Below are 13,270 nucleotides of genomic sequence, written 5' to 3'. Positions count from 1 at the left end.
CTTCAGAGTGAAGAGGGGGCAGAGGGAAGCTGACTAAGCCCTCAGCCTGAAAAAGGGAGAGGAGAAAAGGCTTTGCTGTCCAGGGAGAGAAGCACACCAGGGATAGGAGAGCAGACTCTGCTGTCCAGCTCCCCTTCCTCCCCATCAAGGAGAAGCTGTTCAGTTAGGAAAGAGGGCCCCAGGCAGGGGTGCTAGGAGCAGAATACAACTCTCCCTCCTCTGCCCGCCAAGACTGGAGTCCCAGGATAGACGGGAAGGGGGAGGGGGTCCACCTGGAGTCCTGAGAAATGTGTTGATTGATGGGTTCAGTAAATATTGATTGAGCCCCTCCCATGTGCCCGGGACTCTGCCAGCGCTGAGATGGAGCAGTGAAGAGAGCCAAGTTCTGGCCCCTTGTGAGACTCACATTCAACCAGGGGTAAAGAATAAATGAGAATGTACATGTGCGGTCAGTGGTGGTCAGTACTGGGAGTAAGAACCAAGGGAAGGAGATTCTGGTGGAACTATGTGGAAGAGAGCTGCCATCTTAGGTAGAGCCGTCAGGGAAGGCCTCTCTGATGAGGGGAGCAGAGAGAGGGATGAATGAGCCTGGTGGCTGCTCAGGAATAAGAGCGCGATCTGGATGGAAAGAGCAACAGCTGAGAAGGCGCTGAGGTGAGAGCAGGCTTGAGGTGTTGAAGTGAAAGCAAGGAGACCCGTGGACCGGAGGCCAGCACGGTCCAGATGAGGACAGGGGTGGGGGCAGGAGGGCAGCACCTTTTGGCCATTCGTAGGACTTGGGACTAGATGCCAGGTGTTGGGGGAGGCCATTGAGGAACAGACTTACCTCACAAGCGCGGCTGCTATTTGATTTTACCCAAAGGGATAAAAGGTAAATTTTGCAAAGGAAACAATTTGACATCCATGCATGGCAAGTTCCAGAACAGGTTTTTAGTTGGGTGACTTTTCCTAGGAAAAGATTAAGCTGCTGTGATCCTTACACACCAGCCAGACTCCCTCTCCACCCCACCATCGCGACTGGATAGCGCCAGACAGTCGATCTTGGTCCCGCAAAGCATTTGGCATTTGCCCTTATAGACAAGACAGAAACATGAGCTGGATTTAAAGCTGAACAATTTTGATAAAGCTGAAGGAGATCCCTATGAGGTTGTTCCAAAGCTCTATCCCAGCCCTGAGCTGCCTAGCACTGTCCTGAGTCCCCTCCATGGAGGCAGGGAAGCCGCTCTCTCCCACCCTACAGATGGCTGCTGGCTGTGAGGGAACTCCAACACAATGGGTGACTGCTGCCGATTCAAGGCAGCCTGGACAGATTGTGAAGTTGGGTTGAAACCAACAAGATGCAATTCACCAGGGATGAGTGCTAAATCCTGTGCTGAGATTGCGAAAATTTGGTTACATAAGAAGAGGGCTGGGAAGATCTGGTTAGATGGAAATTTATGAGAAAGAAAGAGAGAAAGAGGGAGGGAAGGGGAGAGGGAAAGACAAAAAAGAGAGGGAGGGAGGAGGGAAGGAAAGCACAAAGGAAGGGAGGGGAGGAGGGAAGGAAAAAGGGAGAGGAAGAGAAAAAGAATCTGGTATCACAAACTTACAACAAGGTCCCCTTAAGTCAGAAGAGCCAACCAGGGGACCCAACCAAGAGAGGAGCCTGCTGCTTCTGGGGGACAAGGTCCTTGCTCTAGGTATCCAGTTCCCTTTGGGGCACCACATCGTGAGAAGCAGGTGAAAGCCAAGGAAATGCAAGAGCATAATATCAAATTAGATGAGGATTTGGCAGCCCAGAAGCTGAATGAGGATGACAACCAGAAATTGGAAAGAAAGTGAGCTTGGCTGAGCCTAGGTCAGGCTTCAAATGTGGGGTTCAAAATGTGGGGTTCAGTGGCGGAGGAAGAAGGAAAAGACTGTCGCTCATGAACCAGAACCAGTGGGACCGACGGGTGATTCTTGGGGAAAGGAAAAGGGCGCTTGCATCTCTAGAAGAAATTCCCAAACATTATGACCGTCCAACAATGAATGATCTCATTACCTGAGCAGAGGTGAGCCTCCACGTCAACCTGGGCGGACAGGAACACCATTGATTGCGCCCCTGCTCCTGTCAGGCATATGAGAAATCCTTTATATCATCATCACATTTAACCGTTGTTACAACAGCCCCACGAGGTAGAGATTATTACAATTCTCACTTGAAAGGAAGGCCGAGGACCAGAAGGCGAAGTAACTTGCTCACGGCTCAAGAGGCAGAAGCTAGCCTGGGACTGAGCGATTCCCACTGCGTAGGTGTTTGTGCGGATAGAATAGGGCAGTTTCTACACTGTTTGGAGACGCTCCTGACCGACCGTACTACCTCTTTGAGTGTGTTGTAAGCAGTAGCCTCTCCTCCCTCACAAATTTTCCACCAAATTTCGAGGGCTCCGGACCTCCAAGAACCCGGGTGAGTAGACCAGGGCCGTCGCACTCACCTGCAGCTGGGGTCCGCGAGCGCCGGGTGGGGTCTGCAGGGTGGGCGGAGGGCTGGCAGGGCCGCCGCGCGGTGCGCAGAGCCGGGCGGTGAGGGGGCGGCGCCCGGAGGTCCGCGGGGTGGGGCGCCGCCTGCAGGGGGCGCTGGCGGAGGCTCCGGGCGGAGACAATCGCGCCGAGCTGCCACCGCAGCCAGAGCGGGAGCCCGAGCGGCGCGGCGCAGAGCTGGGGCTGAGCGGGGCCGGCCGAGCGGGGCCGGGCGGGAGCCATGGGCCGCTAGGGCCCGGCCGAGCCCCGCGATGCCGCCGCCGAGTGGCCCCAGCGTCCTCGCGCGGCTGCTGCCGCTGCTGGGGCTGCTGCTCGGCGGCGCCTCCCGGGCTCCCGGCAAGTCGCCGCCGGAGCCCCCCAGCCCGCAGGGTGAGTCTCGGCCAGGAGGGGCAGCGATCGCGGGCCTGCGCCCCCTCGATCGGGCCCCCGCCCGCCAGCCCCCTCTTCGCGGCGCTCGTGAATTGGGGGTACTCTGTTCCCTGGGTTTGGGTGGGGGGAGCTCGGCGACTTCGGGTCGGCGCTTACGGGGGAGAGGAGGGAGGGAGAGGGCGACTGCTGGGGCGGGGGTCTTGGGGAGACACAATGGGGAGAGCGGGGGTCCCCGGGCTCCGCGCCGCCGCCCCCTCTCGCCTTGTTTTTCTCTCTCCGGGTCCGCGAGGCGCTGCTGCCTGAGCCATTGTCTACCGAAGACACCCGCCCAGGGGCGGGCTGGGGCGGGCGCCCGCTCCGCAGCCCCCTGCGGGTTCCTCGCTCCCGACCCGGGCTGGGTGGGGGCGCCAGCACCGGCTGCCACCTTGGACCCGGACGGGGGCTGGGCGCCTTGAGCTGGGCTGGAAGGGGGGAGGGGGAGTGGGTGAGGCGGTGGGCGGATTGACTGCTCGAATGGGGTTCTTCGCCCTGGAGCTTGACAGCCCCCGGCCGGCCCCCCGGGTTCAGAATTGGGGGTGTACCGAAGAAACGCTGTCGGCCCTTGAGGGGGGAGGGGCTGCAGTTTGGGGGGTTCTGGAAAAAGGGGTACGTGGTGATTCCCAGCCAAAGCGCATGGCAGAGCTGTGGTGGCGGAGCCATGCTGAGCTGCCTAGCTGGCTGTGGGCTGTGCCGGCTGGGAGGGCAGGTGCCTGGGTCCACGTCCAGCAGACCTCCGGCTGCTCCTATCCCCAGCCCATCCCTGGTCATCCCCTCCTCATCTAACCTTTGGGTAGCCGTGAAGCAGAGCCTCCGGGCGCCTCACGGGCCCAGGTGGGTGTGTGAGGTGGGGGCGGGGGAGGCTCTTGCAGCGGGAGAGGGTGGGAGAGCTAGACTCTGGCTCCTGGGTTCTCGCGGGGGCCTCCGCCCACTCCAGCCCTGCGCCCACCACCCCAGCTACCGTTCCCTCTGTCGCCTCTGGGCCCCATCCGTGCCTGAAACCGTGCTCTCCACTCCTCTCCACCAAGGAGCTGACAGGAAAACCAGGGTGGGGGGGGGTGTCTGGTTGAGGGAAGTGGGGTCCGGATGAAGGGAGGGGGTCGGATTTCCTCCTGGAATGAGGCAGAGCTGAAGCCTGGAGAGGCGGATACAGTATGGAATGTCAGGCTTGAGAAATGGAGAAGGCTCACCTCCGGCCTCAGTCTTCCCCTCTCTCTGCAGGAGGAGAGGAGGCTTTGATGGGTAGAAAAGGGCCCTGGTTTCTCAAAAAGCTTTTCCTTCAAGTCCTGTTCTCCAGGGGAGGGGGTCCAGAGAATTAGCTGAAGTGGAGCCAGGAGACAGGGCTTTCCCAGGCCCCTGGCTGAGAGCCCAGGTTGAGGGGAAGGGGACAAGAATCTGAGGGGCACCTGTCTACCCCTTCCCACTGACATGTCCTTCGGGCCTACCTGCCCACCCCGTGTTGTTCCTTAGGCCCCCTCCCCTCTTTTGAGGCTCTGGCCCTTGAACCCCAAGCATTCCTTCAAATGACCGTATTCCAGACTCCTGGGTCCCCTCTTTCCAGCTGCTCCCTCCAGCTGCTCCTCGCCGGGGTAGGGGTGGGGAGTAGCCAGGCCTCTCTAGCTTCTCAGAATTCCTCCTGGGTAGTGGGGGAGGAGGGGCAGGAAGATTGCCAGCTCCTGGGAAAACCAGAGAGTAGGAAAGAATCAAGTGTGTGCACCCACCCTGCCAAGTTGGGCTTTGGCCTGGGAGGGGTGAGGGAGGTGGGTTCAGGCGAACAGCTGGATGGGATGCCAGGGCCAGGCGTGGCGCTGGCCTCGGGGCTGGAAGCTTGAGATGAGACACCTGTCTCCATTGAGTGTCAGGCTCCACGCATGAGGCCCCCCGCCCCACGCAGGGACCACCCCATGCCCTGCTGCCCCAGGCTCTTCTTTCTGTACCTGGACTCCCCCAGGTTTGTGTCCCCACCTGCCTCCGGGCCCTGCACTGAGGCCTCTGTACCTTTCTAGGCATGGACACCTACTCCCATCATGAGCAGCAAGGTAGGGGTGAGCCAGGTTCTTGAGGGAGGGGCCATGCTGAGTGGGAAGAAGTAGATGGTGCTGTGGATCAGAGAGGCTGCCTGGGGAAACCCGTGAGAACAACTCTAGGCCTGGTCCCTGCCTGGTCACCCCATCTGAGCTCAGGACACCTGCACCCCCATCCTGGCCAAGCTCTCCGGGGGCTGGGAGCAGAGACAGCTGGACTTCCCTTCTCAGGCCTCTCCACACCAGTTTCCCTTGGGCCTGGGTCGGCCCCCCCCAGATCTCCTTCCCCTTGCCGGGGCCCCAGCTCTCTGCCCATCTCCTGGGAGGAATGAGGGCGTTGCCATGGTGACTGACTTGTAGCTGACCAGCTGGGAGGGGGCAGGCAGTCCCTGTGAGGGGGGAGGGGTCAGGAGGTACTTGTTCGGGCTTAGGGGTTGGGGTGAGTCCCTAAATCTGAAAGGAAACAGGCTTGAGCAAAGGATTCTGGGAAAAGGGTGAATAAGGGGAAAGACCAGCTCCCTAGTGTCCCCTTCTCAGCTTTTTCTTCAGAACCAAAACTCTGACCCAGCCCCCCTTGCAACCCTTCTCATTGGCTGAATTCTGACCTCTCTCCTCTCCATCCGTAGACCCTTGGTCGTCCGCTCATTCCTCCTTTCTCAGCCCTCTTCTCTCTTCTCTCTCCCCTCTCTGACACCAGCCCCATGGGGTCCAGTGGTTAAGAATTTGGGTCTAGGGACACCTGGGTGGCTCAGTCGTTTGGGCATTTGCCTTCGGCTCAGGTCATGATCCTGGGGTCCTGGGATTGAGCCCCGCATCAGGCTCCCTGCTCGGTGGGGAACCTGCTTCCCCTTCTCTCTCTGCCTGTGGTTTCCACTGCTTATGCAAGCTCTCTCTCTCTCTCTCTCTCTGTCTGCAAAATAAATAAAATCTTAAAAAAATAATAATAATTTGGGTCTAGAGGCAGACTCCCAGGTCTGGATCCCATCTCTCCCCCGCACCCCGAACCCCTGGTCAGCGGCAGTGCGAATATCTAAACTCTGAGCCTCAGCTGCTTTATCTGCAAAATGGGCTTCAGAACATATTTTATGGGGTCTAATGCATCATTGACTGTAAGACGCACCATTATTTCATGTGCCAGGAAGAAAAGAAAAAAAAAAATACTGCCAATCCTGATGATGATATCCTCAGTGAGGAGCATATTCTGAGTTCAAAAATGTAAAAATGTGGGAAAGTGCGTGAGTGAGACTTGAAATATGGTAGTAGCACCACCTGTCTCATAGGCTGATGTGGGGTTTAAAAGAGGGCGCTAGCAGTGCTGACTTCCAGAGTCTTGTCTAGCCTGGGCCCCAAAGCCGCTCCCAACCCACCACCTCCTCCTCCTCCGATCTCGGGACTCCCCCCGCCCCCCCCGTTCTCTTTCCCACCCCCCGTCCCTCCTCACTCTCCTCACCCCATCTTGTCCACAGAGATCCTGATCAAGGTGCAGGTATATGTGAGCGGGGAGCTGGTGCCCTTGGCCCGGGCCTCCGTGGATGTGTTTGGGAACCGGATGCTGCTGGCCGCTGGCACCACGGACTCGGAGGGCGTGGCCATACTGCCCCTCAGTTACCGCTTGGGCACCTGGGTGCTGGTCACTGCTGCCCGCCCTGGCTTCCTCACCAACTCTGTGCCCTGGCGTGTTGACAAGCTGCCCTGTGAGTGCAGGGGCAGGCGGAGGGGGGGCGGGCAGCAGCTGACCCCATCAGCCCCTTCCCAAAATAGCCCTTGGGGGTGGAGGGGGCAGGCTCTCCAGCAGCTGCTGCCCGGACTGGGGTACGCAGAGGGGGCTGAAGGAGGATGAAGTCACTGGGATTCGGATAGAGGGAGTGCCCGGCCCTGGGGTTGGGGGGGTGGGAGGGCTTTTTCTGGAGCTGATGGGCCACCCCTCCCACAGTGTATGCTTCAGTCAGCCTCTATCTGCTCCCCGAGCGGCCGGCCACCCTCATCCTGTATGAGGACCTGGTGCACATCCTTTTGGGCTCTCCTGGTAAGGCTCCTCTTTAACCCCCCAACTCATGCCCGCCCCTCTTCCTTCCCTCTGACCTGGGTACAGAGAGCTCCACTCTTCTATGTATGAGTGCTGCGTGCCCTTGAGCAAGTCACCTAACCTCTCTGAGCCTTAGTTTGTTCATCTGTAAGATACGGATATTATCTATAATATCATCAATTGGAGCTATATCATCAAATTCAAGTAAGGATTAAATATCAAGTATGAAAAAACAGCACGGAAGGTGGTCAATAAATGTTTTTGTTATTGGGGCTTCTCGTGGTTTCTATTCTCCCTCTACTCCTACCATTAGTATTCCTGTTCCCTGCCACCTGTTTCATCAGTGGATCTACACATACTACTTGTGCACCTACTGGGTGCCTGGCAATGTTAGAAGACCACGGGAGGGTCATTCCATAGGAACTGAGCAATTCTCAAGTGCAAGGCCTAGACCAACACCACAGTATCTTCTCACGGCTCCAGTCTCACCAAACCAATCCTTAACCGCGCCAGGCATTGTGTCTGGTGCTGGGGAGCAATGGGAAGGAAGAACAGACCCACTCCCTGTCTTGTGGAGTTCACGGACAAGTAAGACGACAGGCAAACACGTCGCTACCAACCCTGAACTAATTATAAGGCAGTCGGAACAGTGGAGTAGAGGGCAGCGGGCTTCAGCACGGAGACAAGCCTGACCTGTGAGTGTAGCAGGGCAAGAGAATTTGGGGAAGGGAGCTACGGGACCTTGTGGGCTCAAGAATTAAAGGGTGGCACAGACCCCTGCACTGGAGAGGAATCAAGATGCAGGGGGGAGAAGGGGACAACCAGGGTGCAGGGGGGTGCCTGACTGGCTCTGCAGGAGGGGTCCTGGTGCAGACTGGTTGATCTGGCTAGTACTAGGGAGTCATGGTGGGCTTGGGAGAGAGAGAACCTGCCTCCCCAATTTATATTCTTAGCTTGAGTCCTTGTCTCCAAGGTGCTCGTTGGCCTGTCTTCATCTCCCTGGTCCTGAACCAGAGGCTTCTAAACTGTCCTTGGAGGTTTCTACAATGCCAAGTGAGGGGTGCGGGGCTGGCTCAGTCAGTAGAGTGTGCAACTCTTGATCTCGTGAGTTCAAGTGCCACTTTGGGGCATGGAGCCTACTTTCAAAAGTAATAGTAAATAAATAATAAAATAAAAGGCCAAATAATCCTTTTGTGGCCCCTGGCTTACGACGGTCCCATAGCTCCCATGGCTTTCAGAGTAGAGCCTCGAGTCTTTCACAAAGCTGACCACACCCTGTGGGGTCTGCCACTCAGTCACCCGTGTCCATGGACCAGCCCGCTACCCTGTGCCTTTGGGCCTTTCTCTCCTCCGTTCTCTTGGAGGTCCCTTTGCACCTTCCTTCCTGTGGGAGTCTTACTCATCCTCATCCTGCAAGACTCCATTGGAGACCGCCTGGGTGGCTCAGTGGGTTAAAGCCTCTGCCTTTGGCTTAGGTCGTGATCCCAGGGTCTTGGGATCGAGCCCTGCATGGGGCTCTCTGCTCGGTGGGGAGCCTGCTTCCCTTCCTCTCTCTGACAGCCTCTCTGCCTCCTTGTGATCTCTTGCTCTGTCAAATAAGTAAATAATCTTAAAAAAAAAAAAAAAAAGACTCCATTGGGCCTTCCCCAGCTGGGTGGGCCAAGTGCACTTGGCGCCCCACCATTTTAATAACAAGTTAGGATGGAAAAGTGCTGAGAAGATGGGCCAGCACCACACTTCCTGGGTTTCCGTCAGGCTCCAGGACTGTGACCTTGGGCAAGTCACTCAACTCTGGCCTCCATTTCTTCGTGTATACAACAAGGTCAATAATGAAAGCACCTACTTCAGGGCCTTTGTACTAATTACAGGGGTTGACACAGGAAGACTTAGATGGTGTCCAGCGTATCTTAAAGCTTAATACATGTTAGCTACGACCATATTGTATTAGAATTTTGTTTATACGCCCCCTCCACTCCAAGACAGACAGACACACACACTCACAAAACCTAAGCTGTGTAATACAGGAGCCACTAGCAACATGTGGCTATTTAAATAAATTAAAAGTAACATTAATTTTTTAAAGATTTTATTTATTTGACAGAGCGAGAGAGAGACGAGCAGGAGTGAGGAGGGAGAAGCAGGTTCCCTGCTGAACAAGGGACCTGACATGGGGCTTGATCCCAGGACCCTGGGATCATGACCTGAGCCGAAGGCAGACGCTTAATGACTGAGCCACCTAGGCACCCCCAAATTCATTAAATTTTGAAAAATTATAAATAAATCCAGTGTCTGAGTTGCACTCGCCACCTTTCAAGTGCTTAATAGCCATGGGTGTCTAGTGGGTACTTAAATGGGCAGCACAGAGAGAGAACATTTCCATGCAACACAGCAGGAAGCTCTGACGTCCCAGAAGGGACAGCCCTGCACAAGACTGTGAACTTGAAAGCAGGGAACTGAGGACTATGTCTTATTCATCTTTGTATCTCCAGCACCTAACACAGTGCCCGCCACACAGCTGGCAACAGTCATTGTTTGAGGACCCGAACCTCATCATTTTATAGATTATTGAGGAAATGGTGTTTCAGAGAGAGCAAGTAACTTGCTCAGGGTCACAAAGCCAGGACTAGATTTCAGGTCCAAGTCCTTTTTCCATGTTAACATTCTATGAATGCAGTTCTCTCCCCGAGTCACCAAGCTCCCTGACCTTCCCAAGTGGCCTGACCCAGTGACCCCGTTCTCCTCAAATACTTGCTTTCTGCTCTGGTCCCTGGGCAAGCCATAGCAGCCCCCTTCTCTGTCCAGGTGCCCGCTCCCAGCCCTGGGTGCAGTTCCAGCGCCGGGCTGCCCGCCTGCCTGTCAGCTCCACCTACAGCCAGCTCTGGGCCTCCCTCACACCTGCCAGCACCCAGCAGGAAATGCGCGCTTTTCCTACCTTCCTGGGCACTGAGGCCTCCAGTTCAGGTAGGCTGGGTGTCCAGCACGGAAGGGACGTTTCCCCCCACCCCACCCCCAGGATTTAGCTCTCAGCCCCTGTGTCTCCTTTCCCCCAGGCAATGGTTCCTGGCTAGAGCTGATGCCACTGGCTGCTGTGAGCGTGCATCTGCTGACGGGCAATGGAACAGAAGTGCCGCTCTCGGGCCCCATTCACCTGTCCCTGCCTGTGCCCTCCGAGCCTCGCGCCCTGACTGCTGGCACCAGCATTCCAGCCTGGAGGTTTGACCCCAAGAGTGGTGAGTGCCTCAAGGGGCTGTGGCTGCTGGAGTTTGGGGAAAGCAAGTGGGACTTAGATTGGCAGAGGGGGGACATTGGGTTTTATGAAACTCCTGCCTGTTCCAGGGCTGTGGGTACGCAACGGCACTGGTGTGATCCGGAAGGAAGGCCGGCAGCTCTACTGGACCTTCGTCTCCCCTCAGCTGGGGTACTGGGCAGCTGCCATGGCTTCCCCCACCGCTGGTGAGAGACAGGGGGATGGCTGGGACCAGGAGCCGTGGGGGAAAGGGAGGCTGGGAGTGTGGACTCCTGAAGGAAGGGCAGTCACAGAGAGCTAACCCCTTGCCTGGCACAGGACTGGTCACCATCACATCAGGCATCCAGGACATTGGCACCTATCACACCATCTTCCTGCTCACCATCCTGGCAGCCCTGGCCCTGCTGGTGCTCATTCTGCTGTGTCTGCTCATCTACTACTGCCGGTGAGTGCCTCGCCCCTGCGCTCCCTCACCCCCACCCCCACCCCCACCCCCAGCCTCTGCTCATCCCCTGCACGCTGAGGCCTACCTTCTGGCTGGGGTGGGGCTGGGTGCTAGGCCCAAAGAGGCATGAAGTACAATTCCAGTCTTCAAGGCACTGACAAGGCACCCGAGAGACTGGGGGCTGAAGTAGGGGGAGAGGAGGCAGGACCTACAGGCCAGGCCCCTCCAGGGGACCCCTGGCTGGACATGCTCCTCCCAGGCTCTCACAGCACCTCCTGCATGTGAAGGAGTGCAGCTCCCTTCAGGGGGGCTGGCCCTCCCACAGACACTCAAGGCTCTTTCCACAAACCTCTCCCAAGCCCTATCCAGCTGCCCCAACATTTCTCCCTGAGTCCCAGCCATTCTTCTCATCCCTCCAACACTGTCCATCCCTCATCTTGCCACTGCGGAGTTAGGAAGCTGCTCAGGCCTCCCTACCCTTTCCTGAAGTCCTGGGTCGCTCCCCCCCCACCCCAAACACCTTCCAGGAGGCGCTGCCTGAAGCCGAGGCAACAGCATCGCAAGCTGCAGCTGTCCGGGCCCTCCGACGGTAACAAACGAGACCAGGCCACCTCGATGTCCCAGCTCCATCTCATATGTGGGGGACCCCTGGAGCCCGCCCCGTCGGGGGACCCTGAGGCCCCGCCCCCAGGCCCCCTGCACTCAGCCTTCTCCAGCTCCCGAGACTTGGCCTCCTCCCGGGACGACTTCTTCCGCGCCAAGCCGCGCTCTGCCAGCCGTCCGGCAGCCGAGCCTGGGGGCTCCCGCGGGGGCGAGGGCGCGGGGCTCAAGGGCGCCCGCTCCGTCGAGGGTCCCGGCGGGTTGGAGCCAGGCCTGGAGGAGTACCGGCGGGGAGCCTCGGCGACCCCGGCCTTCCTGCAGGAGCCGCCCTCGCCGCCGCCGCCCTTCGAGCACTACCTGGGCCACAAGGGGGCGGCCGAAAGCAAGCCCCCCGACTTCCTGCTGTCGCAGTCGGTGGACCAGCTGGCGCGGCCGCCGTCGCTCAGCCAGGCGGGGCAGCTCATCTTCTGCGGCTCCATCGACCATCTCAAGGACAGTGTCTACCGCAACGTGATGCCCACCCTGGTGATCCCCGCGCACTACGTGCGCCTCAGCGGCGAGGCGGGCGCCGCGGGGGCGGGCGACGAGCCAGCCCCGCCGGAGGGCACGGGCTCCGGCCCCGCGCGCCCTTTCCCCCCCGCCGACCCCCAGCGCCCGCTGCTGCAGGGCCACTCGGGCGCGGGCGGCGAGGGCGGCGGCGGTGGTGGTGGTGGCAGCGGCGGCGGCGGCGGCGGCGAGGCCTGGGGGGGCGGGCGCTCGGCGCCGGTCAGCGGCTCGGTCACCATCCCGGTGCTGTTCAACGAGTCCACCATGGCGCAGCTCAACGGGGAGCTGCAGGCGCTGACCGAGAAGAAGCTGCTCGAACTGGGCGTGAAGCCTCACCCGCGCGCCTGGTTCGTGTCCCTGGACGGGCGCTCCAACTCGCAGGTGCGCCACTCCTACATCGACCTGCAGGCGGGCGGGGGCGGCCGCAGCACCGACGCCAGCCTGGACTCGGGCGTCGACGTGCACGAGGCGCGGCCCGCGCGCCGGCGGCCCCTGCGCGAGGAGCGGGAGCGCGCGCCCCCGGCCGCGCCGCCCCCGCCCCCGCCGCCCGCGCCCCCGCGTCTGGCGCTAAGCGAGGACACGGAGCCGAGCAGCAGCGAGAGCCGCACGGGCCTCTGCTCGCCCGAGGACAACTCGCTGACGCCGCTGCTGGACGAAGTGGCGGCGCCCGAGGGCCGGGCGGCCACTGTACCCCGAGGTCGGGGCCGCAGCCGCGGGGACAGTTCCCGCAGCAGCGCGAGCGAGCTGCGGCGCGACTCGCTCACCAGCCCGGAGGACGAGCTGGGGGCGGAGGTGGGCGACGAGGCGGGCGACAAGAAGAGCCCGTGGCAGCGGCGGGAGGAGCGGCCGCTCATGGTGTTCAACGTCAAGTAGCGCCCCCGCCCGGCCTGGCACCGCCTCCCCCACGTCGGCTCCCACCCCCTCCGCCCGGGCCCGCCCCCAGGGTACGCGCCTAGGGGAGCGGCGGGGGCCCTGGCTCTTAGCCCCCCAGACCACCCCTTCCCCCGCCTGGAGAGGGGCCCAGGGGGCTGCGGAGCTGTCCAGTGGTATGTGCTGGGTAATGTCTCGGGAGGGACCCATGTTGGCCTCCGAGAGGGAGGTGGGAGGGGTCCAGACCCCCATTGGGAGTTGCTGGGGAAGGAGGGCTGGAGGGTGGGGAAGCAGTGCCTGTATAAACGTGGCTGTACATAGAAAGATCTATTGTGGGAAAGCAGGAGGGGCGACCGGGCCTCAGCTGCTCGTGTGAGGGCTGGGAAGGGGCCTTCTCTGGGGACCCTCCGGGAGGGGAGGGGTTGCTGCCTGCTGACTAGCCCACCTTTGGGCTAGGATGTCACAGGGCTGGTGGCTGGGGCGGCTCTGGGGATTAGGGGATGTGATGGGATTGCTGTGGGTAACAGCAAATATAAAACTGGTGAGATGAACTGCGTGTGTATCTTTCTGTGGGGTGGGGGGCTCTTGCTCAGAGGGGGGCGGGC

The 13,270-nt window shown here is 59.6% G+C and overlaps 1 protein-coding gene across 1 annotated transcript; it reads left to right on the top strand.

Moving 5' to 3' along the window:
• Positions 1–2,598: 2,598 nt before the first annotated feature.
• FAM171A2 (family with sequence similarity 171 member A2) lies at positions 2,599–13,216 on the top strand. The gene is made up of 8 exons (XM_032321047.1): positions 2,599–2,871; positions 6,398–6,625; positions 6,865–6,957; positions 9,760–9,918; positions 10,008–10,187; positions 10,294–10,410; positions 10,523–10,649; positions 11,177–13,216. Exons 1-8 carry the CDS (start codon positions 2,754–2,756, stop codon positions 12,666–12,668), a joined length of 2,514 nt encoding a protein of 837 aa, XP_032176938.1. The 5' UTR covers positions 2,599–2,753; the 3' UTR covers positions 12,669–13,216.
• The last annotated feature ends 54 nt before the right edge of the window (positions 13,217–13,270 follow it).

Source organism: Mustela erminea, chromosome 18 (assembly GCF_009829155.1).
Source record: "Mustela erminea isolate mMusErm1 chromosome 18, mMusErm1.Pri, whole genome shotgun sequence".
In the NCBI taxonomy this organism is placed as follows: Eukaryota; Metazoa; Chordata; class Mammalia; order Carnivora; family Mustelidae; genus Mustela; species Mustela erminea.
This window is presented reverse-complemented; position numbering and strand designations above follow the sequence as displayed.